Source organism: Notamacropus eugenii, chromosome 5 (assembly GCF_028372415.1).
Source record: "Notamacropus eugenii isolate mMacEug1 chromosome 5, mMacEug1.pri_v2, whole genome shotgun sequence".
Taxonomy (NCBI): Eukaryota; Metazoa; Chordata; class Mammalia; order Diprotodontia; family Macropodidae; genus Notamacropus; species Notamacropus eugenii.
Genome location: NC_092876.1, coordinates 294,599,119 through 294,616,314, shown reverse-complemented (window position 1 = coordinate 294,616,314; position 17,196 = coordinate 294,599,119). Strand labels below are relative to the sequence as shown.

At 32.9% G+C, this 17,196-nt stretch overlaps 1 protein-coding gene across 4 annotated transcripts in view; it reads left to right on the top strand.

The window, feature by feature from the left end:
- SPOPL (speckle type BTB/POZ protein like) overlaps positions 1–16,390 on the top strand; it is an 85,586-nt gene extending 69,196 nt beyond the window's left edge. For all 4 annotated transcript variants that reach the window (XM_072613197.1, XM_072613198.1, XM_072613199.1 and 1 more), the window contains 6 exons: positions 2,945–3,122; positions 3,204–3,259; positions 7,138–7,260; positions 10,438–10,580; positions 10,671–10,724; positions 11,909–16,390. In XM_072613197.1, coding sequence (XP_072469298.1) covers positions 2,945–3,122; positions 3,204–3,259; positions 7,138–7,260; positions 10,438–10,580; positions 10,671–10,724; positions 11,909–12,053 — 699 coding nt within the window. In that variant the 3' untranslated portion in view covers positions 12,054–16,390. The remainder of the gene's footprint in view (positions 1–2,944; positions 3,123–3,203; positions 3,260–7,137; positions 7,261–10,437; positions 10,581–10,670; positions 10,725–11,908) is intronic.
- The last annotated feature ends 806 nt before the right edge of the window (positions 16,391–17,196 follow it).

The following is a 17,196-nucleotide window of genomic DNA, read 5'->3' as shown; positions in this document are numbered from 1 at the left end:
TATTAGTTTCTTATAATGTTCACCTTTGCTTTTTACAGAGAATTACCTAGTTCCAATCCATTCCCTCTAAAAAACTGCAATCTCTTAGAGTATAATTTCATTCATATTGATGTGGATTAATAAAAGCCCATGCATATGATCATATGATAAGATAAAGAGATTATAAAAATAAATGGCAAATGACAGTGAGAAATGGATAATTGGGATTATGTAGTCAAAGGAATTAGAAACTTTCATAATAAGCATTCTTGGTCTTAAGGTAAGTCAGGAATAGGAAAAATGTATGATCAATCTAGACAAAGCTTCCTGGATAAAGAAATTTCTCAGTTAGTAGGACAGAAGAACGGAACTATGAAATATAACACAGTATTTTGACTTCAGTCAAGGAACTGTTTCTGTAGTTATTATGTGAAATTTTTTTTATAAGGTGTTTTCTTAACAATAAATAAAGTAATTAAAAGCACTCTCATACTGATAATATTTCTTAGATTCTAGACACAGTGAATCCAATCTGGTAGAAAGAACATTGGGAATTGGGACTAGGTAGCGTTGTAACCTGGACAGATGTTAATGATAGTTTACCTTTGAATAGTATTACAAGAAACCAATGAGGTATAGGTAGATGAATATTATTAACCTCATTTGACAGATAAAGAAACTGAGATTAGAGAGTTAGTAATATTTTAAGGTCATCTACTGGACATCCTATCTGTGATTTGAGCCAAAATCTTACTTACCAAGATCAGTGCTTTTAAGTCATGCTGTCTTATAAACCATTTACATTTTCTAATCTTGAGCTGCTTTATTTATGAGATCAGGATTGCATTAGATAATTTCTAAGGTCCTTTACATCTCTAAAGTCTTAACCATATGTTAAAGTCCTAGATACATGAATTTTTCCATGAATATTAGGAGGCCTAGCAGTAGAAAGATCTTGCTCAGATAAGAGTTCAACCTCCTTGTTTTGTAGATAAGAAAACTGAGACCCAGGGAGGAGAAAGTAACTTGCTTAAAGCCAATGAACTGGTTATTGGTATGGGTGGAACCCAGGACAGAAATCCAATTCTTCCTCACTCCTTGTACATTGGAAAGGAATTTTAAGAAATAGATTTTCTTAGAAAAAAAATATACCTGCTGTATTTTGTATATTTTTTAACTTCTTAGTTGCTATATTTTGTTTATTTTTTAATTTCGCTTATTAGTAGTGTACAATTTTGAGAGAATGTTTCTTGTGTTGTGGTAGCCCAAGAATTTATTATATAGTGAACTATCTATGATGAGCTCCTCTGTGTTTAGACTAGTTCTTGGGCAGTATTCTGTTGCTGGGACTACATTTAAGTTTTTCCAGTTTAGTATAACTCAGTTTCCTCATCTACAAAACAAGGAAGTTGAACTCTTATCTGAGCAAGGTCTCTCTAGTGCTAGGCATATTAATATTCATGGAAAAATATATGAATAAAGAACTTTAATGTATTATTAAGATTTTAGAGATGTAAGATGTAAGATTACAAATTATCTGATGAAATCCTGAGCCCATAAATAAAGAAACCAAAGATTCAAGAAAATAAATGGTTTACAAAACTGCATGATCTAAGAGCACTGATCTTAATAAGCAAGACTTTGGTTCAAATTATACAACTTTGCTGGGACCTTCTAGTACTCAGGATAAGATATTTATGCCATAGTAAGGGTTCACAATAGGACTTTTGTGGATTGAAGTTTCAAATGATGTGTAGAGTTTTATATCAGGTTAGAATATATCCACAAAATTTGTATTGTATAAATTCAAATTTTTGTATCCAAGTGGCTATCGTAAAATAAAAAAGAAAAAATACCCAATAGCAGGGCCGACAAATTTTTCTAACTTGCCAGTTTCCAAAGTGACTCTTCTGTAGACGTGAGATAATGTAAAAAACCTTTGTAAACCTTAAAATTATACAAGTGTAAAATGTTATCTATTTTTGTTAGCCCTATATATGTATTCTTTTGATAAGTTTCTGTCTATAGATACGTCTGCATGTAGACAGAAGTGACATTTGCAATTAACTTAGATTTTAAAAGTTATTAGCCAAAAAAAGGAAATACATAGACAAACATATACGTACGTGTGTGTGTGTGTGTGTGTGTGTGTGTGTATACTTACTGGGTAAAGCCTGCCTAATACACTAGAGAGATGAATAACTCATGCTTGAATTTTATTATTGCAGAAATTTAATTATTCGATACTTTTTATTAAGTAACACTGTAATAGCTTTTGCCATATAATATAGAATGACTTCATCAAACACACGTGTTTATAAACAAATTTAATTTGTGAATTAATGGTCAGCTGTGACTCATCAGGGGATATAATTTATATATCATCATAAGGAATCCTTACGAACAAGAAGTTTTAAAATTTTTGTCTATTTACTATCACATAGTTAGAAGTATGATATCTTAACCAAATTGAAATTCTCCGTATAATTTAGTCCATCCAGGGGATACCAGTATATGACCTCTTATATGTGACAGATTGAAATCTTGAAAATTAAGGGAATTAAACTACTAGCGAGTTTTAACATATGTGCCACATGGAAATCTGGCAACTAATTGTGGATGTGCATTTCTTCCTTGAATTATGATGTTCTATAGTGCTTTTTCTGTTATTTATCTTACATAGAAATGGATCTTTGTGAACCTTGTATTGTTTTTACTACTTCACTCAATAGACATTTGTTAAGTGCTTACTGTATGCCAGATATCATGTTAAATTTTACTACTTGTACTATAACTAAAAACTTAAATGTGCTTAGAAGATAAATAGTTGGCATAGAAAGGTAAAAGCAATTTCCATGTGTATTTTAAAGATATGAAATACAAGTGTTGGTATTATAGCCAGTGATCATTGATACTCAGATGTGATGGTGTTTTGTTTTGCTGTGATTATTTTTTTTTTTTGCAGGTAAGTGTGGTCCAAGATTCAGTAAATATATCAGGACAGACTAATACTAACACTTTGAAAGTACCTGAATGTCGACTTGCAGAAGATTTAGGGAATCTCTGGGAAACCACAAGATTTACTGATTGCAGTTTTTTTGTAAGAGGACAAGAATTCAAAGCTCATAAATCTGTTCTTGCAGGTATTTTTTCTGCTTTTGTATCAAAATATGTTTGTTTTTCTTTCCTAAACTTGAATGCTAATGATTAATTTCTTGTTACAGCTCGTTCTCTCGTTTTTAATGCAATGTTTGAACATGAAATGGAAGAAAGCAAAAAGGTAAACAAGGGTTTACAGCTTTTAGAAGTTACTTTAACTTTTGTTTTTAAAGTATGTGCATGTATCGAAGAGGGAATTTGCTAAATTTTGTTCTAAATGAAACTAGGATGATTTCAGAAATGCTTATCAGAAAAATCCCTAAATATGAGATGTTACCCCCAAAAGATATAGTAGAAAGATAGAGGGGGGACCATCTCTCAGTAAATTTTGATGATAACATAATGTAAAGCATTTTGCAACCCTTAAAACACCATATAAAAATAATGATAATAAAGATGGTGATGATGATAATGCCATTCGGTTCTCATGTTTTTTCCAAGGTTTGAGCATAAAGGTAACTATGAGCTGGAGGGAGTTGTTCTCACCAAAATGCTATTATGTTAATCGGCAAATAAGGATCTGTGGAAGGAAAGTGCTGAATTAGGCCTCTGAAACTCAAATTTGCATGTGTCCCTTCATTGACCATGACTACTTTTACATGTAGATTGGAATCAAAGTAGACTCAGAACACCTTTTTTGCACTATAGCTATATTTCATTCAATATTAAAACCACATTTACTGAGTGAGTACTTATTGTGTCCATTGTGTAGGCACTGGTTGAGAATCTAACTTAGGTTTTTAAAGGATAGGTAAGAATTGAGCAATTGGCACAGAGAGGTGCCTAAGCAAAAAGCATAGAGGCAGGAAGAGGTATAACTTGGAGTGTGGCTGAAGGAGAGGAAAATAAAAGAGAATAAGGATGAAAAAGGGGATGGTGGTGTCAGGACATCAGCCTCAGCTACTCACTTAGGCATTGAATGCCATAAAGAATCTCAAATGTTATCTGTGCCAGGTGTATGAAATGCTCTGCCGAAAACTACCAGTGAACCTGATTAAAATTACGTTGGGAAATGTTGAGCAAAATAAACGTGTAATACAACATAGATAGTGTTATTTTGTGATTTTCAAAGTCAATATGTGTCCCACAGGGATTCATTTCCATTTAAGTCGGCTTGCCCTGTGCTAGCCCCACTTATTTATGTGAAGCCGAACAAGAAGTTTCTCTTTAATATGCTTCACAAGTGGTTATGTGTACACCTTTTTTGAACACCCTGTGAAAGAGAACCCCCTACGTCCAAAACTGGCTTGAAGTTTAACATTAGAAAAACAAACAAAAAAGGATCTTTGCATCTGGTGGTAGGGAGAAGTTGAAGTGTCAGATTTTATATCTTGGGGTCAAAGATCACTGCAGTTGGTGACTGTGGCCATGAAATTAAAAGACACTTGCTCCTTGGATAGAAAGCTATGACAGATCTGGACAGCATACTAACAGACAGAGATATCACCTTGCCAACAAAGGTCTGTACAGTCAAAACTGTGGTTTTTCTGGTGTGTGCCTGTGAGAATTGGACTATAATGAAAGCTGAGCATCATAGAATCACTTTTCAAATTGTGGTGCTGGAGAAGACTTTTGAGAGTCCCTTGGATATCAAAAAGGTCAAATCAGTCAACACTTGGTCAGATACTGAAGCTGAAACTTAAATACTTTGACCACTTAATGAAAGGATGGGACTCACAGAAAAAAAAAAGCCTCATTTTGGGAAAGGTTGCAAAAGAAGATGAAATGAATAGCTAGTGTCATGGAAACAAGAACATGAACTTTGCCAGACTTTGAGATAGTAGAGGGCAGAAGGACGTGGAGTGCTGTTGTCCATGGGATCAAAAAAGTTGCATATGACTGAACAACACCACCCTTCCAACAAAGTTCAGTTTACTTTTGGACATCTGTTTTAGGAAATTTTCTTTTATGTCTACTTCTATAGATCTATTCCTACTTCTTCTGGGAAAAAGCAGATCTGAGTGATCCTTCTTTTATATGATATTTTTTCAGCTACCTGAAGGACATCTAACATCCTTCCTAAGTTTGCTCTTTTCCTACTTAAACATCCTCCTATTTCCTCAAATATATCTTCATTTGGCCTTGGGTTCATCACTTTGTAGACATGGTTTTTCTTTAATTATGGTATCCAGAACTGAATAAGATAATGATAAGATACTAAAAGAGGCAGTGTAACTATGGCAGAGTATGACAGAATTGTTACTTTCTTTTTTCTTGTTCAATTCAGTGTAGCAAGCATTTATTGAATTCTTTGCATATTCCAGGTCTTGTGCTAGGAACTAGAGATTCAAAGACAAAAATGACAATAATAAAGCATGTTCAAGGAGTTTTTTTTTTCCTGCTGTGGTGAAGCAACAAGTCCACTGATATATAAATACAGAATAATTTCAGCCCATGATAGAGAGGAAATAATGCATTGTTCTGAGTCAGGCTGGACATTGTAATGAATTGAAACATTTCAAGAGCACCTAACTTTTATCAAAAACGTTAACACTAGTATGGAAAGAATATTTGATAAGGATATAACATTGGTTTATATGAACATAGGTCCACTATTTTCCATAGTATTATGCTCAGTACTCAGAATATGTCAAGTTCTAGGAGCCTTAGATTTGCTGATTTTTCTACTCAGGTGACTAGGGAGCTACTACAGTGTTGTCTCTTGATCTTGGGATTTTAGGGGAAAACGAACCCAACTTCTCACAGAAGTAGTTGTTGCTTTTGGGTAGGATCATGAAAGGACTCCTGTAGGAGATGGCTTTTAGGTTGATCCCTGAAAACAGCTAGGAATTCCAAGAGGCACAAGTGGGGAACAAGGACAACAGGAATAGTTTCTTTTATTCTAGAAATAAAATGCAGCCTGTTGACAGGCATAGAGGTAGGGGAGAGAATACTAGGTGGTAGGCACAGCATGTAGGTCAGCTTGGCCTACGTAAGAGTGAGAAATGGAAATTATGCTTGAAATGATAGGGTTACAGATTTTCAAGGGATTTAAATACTGAAGATGTTTATATTTTATCCTAAAAGCAATGGGGATTCACTGAAACTTCTTGATCAATATAATGACATGATCATACCCATACTTCAATAACAATAATCATTTGGTGACTATGTGGAGGGGGTGGATTTAGAGTGTGGAGGGAACTAGAAGCAATGAGAACAATTAGAAAGCTATTCTGTTACAGGTGAGAGCTGAGGAGAGGCTGAACTAGAAAGATGGGTGCAGATGAAAAATATTTTGTAGAGGTAGAGTCAACAAGACTTAGCAATGTTGAATATGGGGTCTGTGAGAAAGTGAAGAATGCTTTTAAGAATTGGAACTTGGATGATTTAGAAGAATGGTAGTACCCTCAAAAGTGAGGAAGGCAGGTATGTTTGGGGGAGGTTGAGTTTAATTTTGGAGGTGTGACATTTAAGGTACTTATGGGACATCCAGGTGCAGATTTCTAGCAGGCAGCTGGTGACAGTGGACTGGAACTTACTGACCTCTCATTTTATCAGATCTCTTCTACTCTAAACTGAATCTTCTTGGTTCTGTTTCACTTACTCTTTTGCTTGTCCCCACCCAAGCAGATTCAGAAACTGTGGGAGTGACCTTAGAAGCTTTTCTACCCTCAGTGTTTCTCTAAAGTGGAAGTGCATTTATGTGAGCTTGGAATTACTGGAAGGATTTTTCAGTTTCCTAGATTTTAACTCATGAGCGCAGTAGCACTCGAGACTTAACAGCCATACTGACAAATATTACTGGTATAGCTCTCAGCCTCTAGCAGTCAAGGATTAACGTAATCATGAGTCCCTGGTTAAGGTTATGTGTAGGAGAAAAATAAAACTGAAAGCTTTGTTAAGTATTTTTAAAATGAAATTCTTAAAATACAGCTTTAAGATTTTAAATGCACAATGATAGGAGACTACATAAGGAAGAAGTAAACTAGGTGTCAGTTCATTTTTTAAAAAAGATTAATTTTGGTTCATGTTTTTCTCTTGTATTTTAAATAACAGAATCGAGTAGAAATAAATGATGTAGACCCAGAAGTTTTTAAAGAAATGATGAGATTCATTTATACAGGGAAAGCACCAAACCTTGACAAAATGGCTGACAACTTGTTAGCAGCTGCAGACAAAGTAAGTAATTAGTTCTTAAGGGACTGAAAAATGTCCCCAAGTTTGTTTATTTAAAGCTATTATAAAGTATAAAACCTTTAAATGTCTTGAATTGAGGAAATAATCTATGTTTTTTGAGATAACTCTTGATGGTTCTTTTGAAGTAATATCCAGTAGGTAATGTTGAAAAAGGGGGCTTTTGAAAGTGAACAAGTCATAAAATATATTGGAAAGATGTTATAGTTAAAACTATTAGATTTTTAGAGAAAATATTTTTGGGGAGATATTTGATTGTAAACCAAGTAATTTTTAATTGTATTTTTATCCCGTGAGGATGTTGCTCTTAATAATAGTCTCTTATCACAGTAAATATGAAATGTACATTTTTATTTTTGTAAACATTAAATCCATTTTGAAAATCATTTAATCATATAGTTTTTTTAAAAAATGCAATTTCATTGTATGATCTTTGCTTCAGAAATAGACTTGAAAATGCATATTTGCGGAGAAAATAGCTTTATGTTGAAGTTTGAGGGAAAAAGGGAATCTGATTTGAAATAATCAGGAAATTTACAAATTCTTGCTTTGAAAAGAATTGAACTTTTTTTTCTTCCCATAACAGAATGTTCTTATTTATATTTTCCTTATACTAACGTTAAGAATAGTTTTTCATTCTTTTTAAACTTTCAACAGATCACTGACTCTACTAGTTAGCTCAGATTACATAGGGGTTAATAAAGATGAGGTTAATGGATAAGAATGAGTAATATAGGTAATGCTAATCCACACATGGTTAATACAAGGGGGCTATCTAGGAATACTTTAGTATAAACTAATTCACTTAGGGAACATGCTTAGAGAATACCAGAACCAGATTTGAATCTCGGTTTGGCCAGATCCAGCAAGTCACTTACATTGTCTTAACCTTGTTTTTTTTATTTTTGAAAATGAAAATGAACTAATTACTCCTTGACAGGGATGTTAATAAGGAAATATGTGAAGTAAGTTCTTTATAAACCTTAAAGTGATATATAATAATCCAGTAGCAGTTATCATTGACTGCTGGAGTTTTATAAGGATTTCCTTGTAAAAAATATGAATAATTATATTTGACAGTTTCCATCATTTTAGTATCTGTAAATGATTTAGATTGAAAGCATTCTGCCAAATTAATGTATATATGTGCAAATTCTTTTAAAACTTTTATTATAGGTACATTTTTGTAGGTAGATGTTAATTTAATAAGTCAGCTGTGAGAAATGCAAGACCTTTGGAAAATAGATTTGCTTACTGTAATAAGAGTTTTGCATGCAATTCTATGCCTTTGACGTTCTGCATACAACCTTATGTAATGTAACAATGACTTTTTTATTAATAAAGACACATTAATGTTCTAATTCATCTTAGCCAGAGCCACATGTGTATGAATTTGATTGCCAAAATTGGACACTTACCATTAAAATTATGCCACTGAAAATTAGGTAAAAATTAGGCATAGCAATATAGAACTTAAGTCTAAAAATAGACTGTGTGCAGTGGTGATGTTAGTTCCAGGAGTGAGCAGTGTTGATTCAGTGTTGAAAGCAGCTGTTATGGATTTCAGTTCATTTTAGCATCAAGTAGTAGTCAAATATCTCTGAATTTACTAGTTATGGTTTGATTGAGTAATGAATGAATCAGAAGTATGTTCCCTTAGTTTTAGCTCTTAATGACAAAAGTATGATGTGGTTAACAGCTTAACGCTCTTAGGATAGACTCTCATCACTAATCAGTATTGGTTTATTTGCTTACCTCAATAATAAGAAATTATCGTTTCTCCTAAAAATGCTGTAGCATAATTTGTTTTTGAGGAACACGCTCTAAAGTGCCTGTACTACATTTTTCTTTACATTTTAAAGAAATCTCACGTTATTATTATGAAGACATGAATGAAGTTAATGTTCTTAATTTTTATTTAAAATGATATTGATGTAGCAGCTATTTAGCAACCCAGAGACAATGAAATATATTGCCACTCTAATTATTGCATTCAATTTCTTTAAGGACCTGCTGTGAACTGAGTACTGTCTTGGTCATGGTTATGGTCATGATTATGCTTCCACAACTGATATCTCCCAAAGGAACAGCAGACAGGTTTCAGAAATTCACTAATATAATTATTTCAAAAGTTGGGGGTGATGTTTTCATTCATTTGATGCATAGTCTCTTTTCCTAGTCATGTGTACATTTGGTCTTAATCTAGGTAAAGATATCAAGAAATTAAGTAATTTAAATGCAAATATATTGTTTCTATAGTTACATACTAGTGAGGATACCTGTAGTTCAATGTATATGTTAGGTGTGGCCAGAATAGTCTCTGTTACTTGACAGATATTAACAAATTTTTTGGCTTTGTTAAGCTTTTTAATATACTAAATAACTTTTTAAAAAATTCATAATAAGTAACCAGCATTACAACAGTTCTCCACGATAGAAAGAAATGAGCAGTAGATTATAGGAGAAACTATTATTTAAAAACTTTTAATTGTGTTTGTTGATTGACCCCTTACTGAATATATGACAGTTTAAGAAAGAAAATTTCTTTTACTCAAAGTGTATTCATGTTTATTTCAGATTGTATTAAGGAATGATACAAGTCTAGAGCTAGGACTAGGGCTGAGTGCCTTCCTTAAATATAATGAAGGACATATTTTAATACCACTTTTTAAAAATTTACTATTTGTAATGTCAGAAAATTCCACTTTCTTATGGTATATTTTGTGACAGCTCATAGCACAATGGAAGGCTCTGAGGCCCAGTGCCATATCCTTCCTAGGCACACAGCAATGAAGAAAGAAAGGTTTTATCCAGAAATTTTTTTCCTTTGATTCAATTTGTACAATTCAGTGATACAAATTTCAGACTTTACCTAAGGTGCACCCAAAATCTTTTCCTGGCTCTGGTCAACCAAATCTCTCCCACCACCTGCTGCCCACCCCCAATTTCGTTTGTTTCTACATACACATTTTAGGGAGTGGAATTTCTGTAATATTAATGAAAAGATATTTTCACAAAGTGAGTGGAGATTAGGCCTTTTAAATGAACTCAGTGTCCTATGTTTGCTTTGACTTTATCTTCTAAATTGCATGTATAATAATTTTAATAATTAATGACTTAAATAAAGGTGTAATTGTTGTGTGTGGTTTTTTTTTCCAATAGTATGCACTGGATCGACTGAAGGTGATGTGTGAAGAAGCTTTGTGTAGTAACCTCTCAGTAGAAAATGTTGCTGACATCCTTATACTTGCAGATTTGCACAGTGCAGAACAGTTGAAAGCACAAGCAATAGAGTTCATTAACAGGTAAGTGATCTCTAGATTTTAATCGGTTTGCTACTTTCACCATCGGTGCTCAAACAGAATTCTCTAAGTCTGCTTACATTTTCATTGCAGGTGCAGTGTACTTCGACAGTTTGGGTGTAAAGATGGGAAGAACTGGAACAGCAAGTAAGATGACATCAGATTCTCATTTTATTTTGAACTCTATAAATGGGACTAAATATTGCTGTAGGCTTAGGAGTCATATCTATTAATATGAATTTGCATAATTTTTGAAAGCAGCTTTCTATCCTTCCATTATCTAGAATGTGAGAGTAGAGAGTAGAAACTTCAACAGTTTGATGAATTTTCATTTTTTCTGTTTTATTTCCATATTCATCTGTTTAGATCTTGCCAGTAACATTTTTATGCCATTATTTCAAATGATTAAATGGTATGATGTGATAGTGATGAAGAAGAAAGAAATGTTTAAGAAATTGTTTTGACAAAACTCATTTTCACATGGTTTTACAACCTCCTGTGGTTGAAAAGTCCATAATCTAATTAAATGTGTTGATTATACTTTATGCAAGGTCTAGAAATCTCTGCATATTTCTCTGGTAATTTGCCCTAGGCTAACATTTATATAGAAATTTAAATTTTATACATATTATATATCATGCTTTACTTGCATTTTCATTTCACAACAACCCTATGATCAAGTATAGGTATCTACATTTTATAAATTAGCACAGTAAGATGAAGTGTTAAGTAATTTCTGGTAAAAAACAAACAAAAAACCTCCTGGTAAGGGTTGGATGGTCTTAGAAAACTGCTCAGAACTGGACTCTGAGAAAGTAAAAATTAGGTATTGCTTCTCATTCATTGTTATCTGCACTGTTATCATATTATGAAACATGGCTGATGATCCTGGAAGGATAAATTACTTTGAAATATGTTGTAAAAGGTAGTATTTTTTTTTAAATGTTTTTACCTTGTTGGTACTAGGTACTGTTATAAGATTCTGACTTTGGGAAAATAGTGGATTTAATTTTATTATTTAGAGGGTACCTATTGTATGATATGCATACAAGCACTCAAGAAACATGGGTTGAACAAATGAATTAAAATACATAGAAATGTTTGAAATTAACCAAATAGAAAATAATTTAATCATACCACTTTGGCAATATGTGGATAAGAGCATGTTTTATTTTTAGTTAATATTTCATATTAATGGATTGTTTGTTTCGATATATCCCTTTTTGGGGAAAGTTTGAAAACATTTTGAATTTTTTGGCTGTTGCATTTTATTCTTTTAAAAATTGCTTTTTATGAAATAGTTTAAATGTTTCATTCACTTTATTTTTCAGCCAAACAACAGACATAATGGAAACAGCAGGCTGGAAGTCTATGATTCAGTCTCACCCTCATTTAGTAGCAGAGGCCTTCCGAGCACTTGCATCTGCACAGTGTCCACAGTTTGGTATTCCACGCAAACGACTAAAACAGTCTTGAAATCTTCCATGAACTTTAGAAAAATTCAATTGACTTTTACTCCTCCAGGTCCAGATGGATTCTAATATACAAACCATAGACAAGAATTGTTTTTGTTATCCTTGTCCACAGAACAGAAGCTGAAATAGCATTGTTTGCTTTTCAGATGGATAATTTATGGTTTAATCTTCAGCTTTAAATTAGACTGATTACTCTCTAATTCACTGCAAGGCCTTAAATTATCTTCAGTGACTTCTCTAGTTCATATAGGCTAATTTTTTTTTTTAAATTGTGCCTTGTCTTTTTTGACTAGGCTATGCAGGATTGCACTAGCTCCATAATGCAGTAAAATTGATAACTGAAGATATTAAGTTTCAAAAAGATCTTCCATTATTTTGAAAAAATGAATTTTATAGTTTTGGTCCTGTGCTATCTCGAAGGTTAAAACTAGGCTCTCCTCAAAAACACTTGTATTGGAGATGACCATGGAAATGCTCCAGTTCAAGTTTTGTGAATACAGGAGAGCTTGCTTACCTTCAAGGTAAGTTATGGCAATACACTACTTTGAGTCTAATTTATTTTTCAATGTAGGGCAAATATGCAATGGTTTGGCCTGAAAGAATTGTATTTTCAGTACAGTTTATAACATGTCTGTATGTTAATTTTCCAACAAACTTTGAGAAACACATAATAAACTTTTTCCTGTGTTTCTTCATGCCCTGTTAATGATATTTGAGAATTAAGGTTAAGATGTCAAAAAAAATTATTTGCTCTTAAAATTTTATTTATTTTCACCCACATTTATATGAAGATTGCTGGATGTGCAGAAAATATACATATAATGACCAAATGTAAATTAAATTAATGGGCCAAATTAAGAATGATAAATATGCACTTTTAATGTGTAACTTTTTTGTATACTGAGTGGTACATATATATTTTGCTTTTGATTGAATTAATGAGGTACAGTTAATGTGTCTTAACTTTTGGGGGAAAAAAAAGCTATTGGAGCCAACTGGGACACTCATTTTGTTACCATGGACGAGGAAAAGAACAATTTAAGACAATGAAGTTGATAATGAATTTCACACACATTATTAAGTAACTGATGTACTCTCCCTTTCAAGAAGGCACATAATAAAACTTTAGATCCTGAGCAGCTTGCTCTCCTCTTTTTCCTTTTATGAAAAATTGTGTGCAACTGTATGATTTCTCTAAAGGGATGTGCACACTAGAGGAGAGACACCCCCCTCCACATTATGATAAGTATTCCAGGCCACATTTACAAGCATTGTTCTCTCCTACCCCTCCCCACCCCCCACTGTTTTAAGTTAATGTGCATTGTGGACGATATTGAAATTCTGCATAATGTGAACAGGACAAACTATTTGAAAACTCCTTTTATGGGCCAGTTCTTATATGAATTTTAGCTTTAAATAACATTTTCAGTGTTCAGTAACTTTGTTTACAATTGGAGGGGGTGGCATATCTGCAGTGGTGCACAGTATAGGAAGGGCAGGAGAGTAACTGTTGAGTTACTGCTTTAAATTTACTGTAATAGTGATAATATATAAATTGATTCTAGGCAAATTGTTTTTTGTTTGATCACAAAGGAAGAAGTGTCTCACTGGAAAATAAAACATTAAATATATATGTATATATTTACATTTATAATTTTATTCACAAAAAGATTGTAATTTGCCTGTAAAGTTTTACAGTACAGGACAAAGGACTTTAAAATTTATCTTCCAAAATAATTTGTATTTCCCAGGTCTTCATTAGTGATCCTGATGTTTAAGGAAGAGAATGTACGCATATTTACACTTAACACTGAGAAGTAAACATTTATTTACAAACTAGAAAGAGTTTAAAGGTTCATTCTTTAAAATCTTTAAATCTCTTTCTGTGGTTTTAACTATATTATATCAGTTTTGAAATGGGAAGCATTCCTTGGGCAAGCAGAAAGATTAAAGTTGAGCGGAAGATTCCTTCCTTGATAACAGGCTCTTTCTATCCTTTGGAGCAGTGAGAAGAGTAAAATGCACACTTCTCTTGACCTCCACCATGAGATTGAGCTGTATGCGTTTACAAATGTGAAGTTAGTTATTTTCATATTTTTTTTTTTAACTCCTGCTAGAGATCTCTGAGACTGGCTACCTGGGGTATAAATAATGTTTTCTCCACCTCGGTTTAGTGAATATTTTCTGCCATGTATTATAGTAAAATTTAAGATATGCATACGTGTGATGATCTGTGGGGTGTGTGTGTATAGATACATATGTACACACAGATATATAGATATATATGTACATATACACACATGCACATGTATCTCATACCATGCATAAATTCACTGCTAAAAACTACAGCTCTAAAATACAGTAACTTCAGTAATGTTTATTACTGTGTAATATTCACTTCAGCTTGTTCTAATATAATATCACTGTCTATTGGAAAGCTTAAGGATTTTATTATAAAGATTTTTTTTTAAAGCTCAATAGCACATTTTGTACCAAAAATGTCAAATGCTGTGCTGTAAGAATATCTACATTTGTAAAAAATGTCCACTTTTCAGATAATTCAGTGCATACCTTCCTTACACTAACAGAAAATTGTATGGCATTGTTTTGCTTATTTTTATTTATTATGTATATTTTCAGTTTTGTTATGTCTTAAGGAAAAGGTAAATAGTTGCTGTATTCTCCAGTGGATGCATTCATTATTAGCATTTCGGTTGCATTTAAAGCCCATGCAGCATTCTCAGTGGGCCCTAATGATGTCCAGAACATTTTTGTCCTTTTGAATCACCAGCTTTCTTCTGTGTCCCTTTTTTGTCACTTCTGAGGGGGCTTTCCCCTAGAAATGTAGTGATTAATTTCAAATGTTCTGTGTTATAAAGTAACCATCACACAATATTCTTATTCAGGCTAAGATTTTAAAACAGTGTGTATGTATGCGTGTGTTTTGTTTTTTAAAACTGTACAAGTGTTTGGAGCACAAGTATGAAGGTGCCATAACATTTTGGCTTGCCAACATTACCTCCTTAAATATTCACTTCTACCACCTTCAAACTTTTTTGGAGAATCTTGCATGTGTTGTGTGGTCATGTTGCGTGTATATACACGCTTGTATGTATGTGTGTGTGATATTTTTACAGAGATAGATTTTTCTGAAAATAGGACTCAGTTAAATCTTAAAATTACAGGTTAGTATCAGATACTTCATTTCAACTTGTTTTATTTAGGAAGCAGTTCAGGAAGTGAGGAAACTATAAAATACTTTTTATATGGTCAATTTACTGCATACTGAACTAAGAAAATACAGTGCCTTTTTAGGACTTCTATTATAAAATTAAGTTATAAAACATTAAAATATTTTAAGTTTTCTTAAGTATTACTGATGTATGTGTAAAGTAGATTGAAAATAAATTATGAAAAGATTGGATTAATTTATTTCCCTTTTTGACATTGTGTGTACTAAGCTTGCAATTGAAATATGAAAGCAAATGCCCTTTGCTGACGTGTAATCGAGAACAACATTCCTAAAATCTAACCAAGTCCTTTATTAGATCTTTTTATTTTTCAATCTAATACAAGCAGTCCATTACAGTATTCTTGAAAGGGAAGAGTTTTGTGGTTTGTTTTTTTTTTTTTGCTAGTTCAAACATGTCAGATATTTGTATGCATTTTAATGGTCTAAGATAAGTATTTTAAGAGTTCATTGTTTCCTTGTAAAGGTGTTTCATAGTTTAAAATCAGCATTTCAGTGCAGATCGAAATGTATGTCCAACTTTTGAGTCTTAACTTCATTTATTTTAAATTGCCTCAGTAATATTGATCACTGGTTTTAATTGTATTGGAAAGATATACATACACACACGCACACACATGGAGCTTCCTTATAAACTATCAAGATTAAACTAGTTTAACCAGTGCTCTGCACATAGTAGGTGCTTAATAAATGTTTGCTGAATTGAATTAGACTCACAGCTTATTTTCTGTTTGCAGTAAATGGACTTTATATTTGAAAGGGAATTTGTGGGAATTTTTTAGATGTTTGACTTCATCATCATGCACAGCAGTCCAGTTAATTCTGTATTTGGTGTTTAGAATGAAGGCTTAACTTAAATGAGTCCTGTTTTGGAAATAAACACATTGTTATAATGATTTAAAGACCAGTATTGGGGTGGGTATGATTTAGAAAATTCATAATATATGTATAAACACTTGCATCAAACCGGCCAGCCTCTTTTTTTAATCAGCTGATGTTAATGTTCAGATACTTTTTGTATCTTGTTGCTGAAAATATTTTTGCATTTCAGCACATCAAGTTACAATAAAGTTATTACTTATGCAGAATCATTTTGTTCGCTTTGCATTTATTGGAATATATATATAAGCTTTTCATTTTGGATTATTATGCATTACTTTTTAAAAATGGCCAAGTACCCAGTAGCATAAGTCTTGTCAAGCAATGTAAATCAATTTTTATTTTTATCCGGGAAATGGTCATCCCCCAAACAACAACATCAAAATAACACTTTTATCAATGAGTTGAAAATACATTTATTCCAACCCAGAAATATCGACTTGTATGTCCTCATTAAAGCCTTTTGTAGCTTATGAAACACATTGTGATCATACAAAAGTTGTCAATAATATTCCACTATCAACCCTCCTGCGTCATACTGCCTAACTTTACCTGCTTTTACTCATGAGAAAGGATGGGAGACTGGGCAATCCTAGACCCATCTTGGTGGGGTGGAGTGGGAAGAGTCTAGGACTTGAACTTCTGCTCAAGAAAATTGTGAGGGGACATAAAGGAGTTGCTGAATCAATTTGGAGAAAGTCACCTAGTGAACGGTTAAGAAATGTAGACATAAAACCAGAGTATCCTTCTTCCCAGTATATAGGAAGTGAATTATAGGTCGTGTGATTCATCCTAAATAGAAAAAGGAAAAGAGGCAAGTAGTTATTTACTTCATTATTTAGAAGTCTTTCAAATGGACATGTAATCATCTTTCTAATATAGACTCTCCCTCCACCCCTCCCTTAATTAGTAAAATAGATAAAGCTATTCGCAAGATATGAAATGAAAAGCATATTTTAGTGCCTGGCAGCAGATGTCATATAGGTGGTTCATTTGGTCTCTTAGAATTAAATAG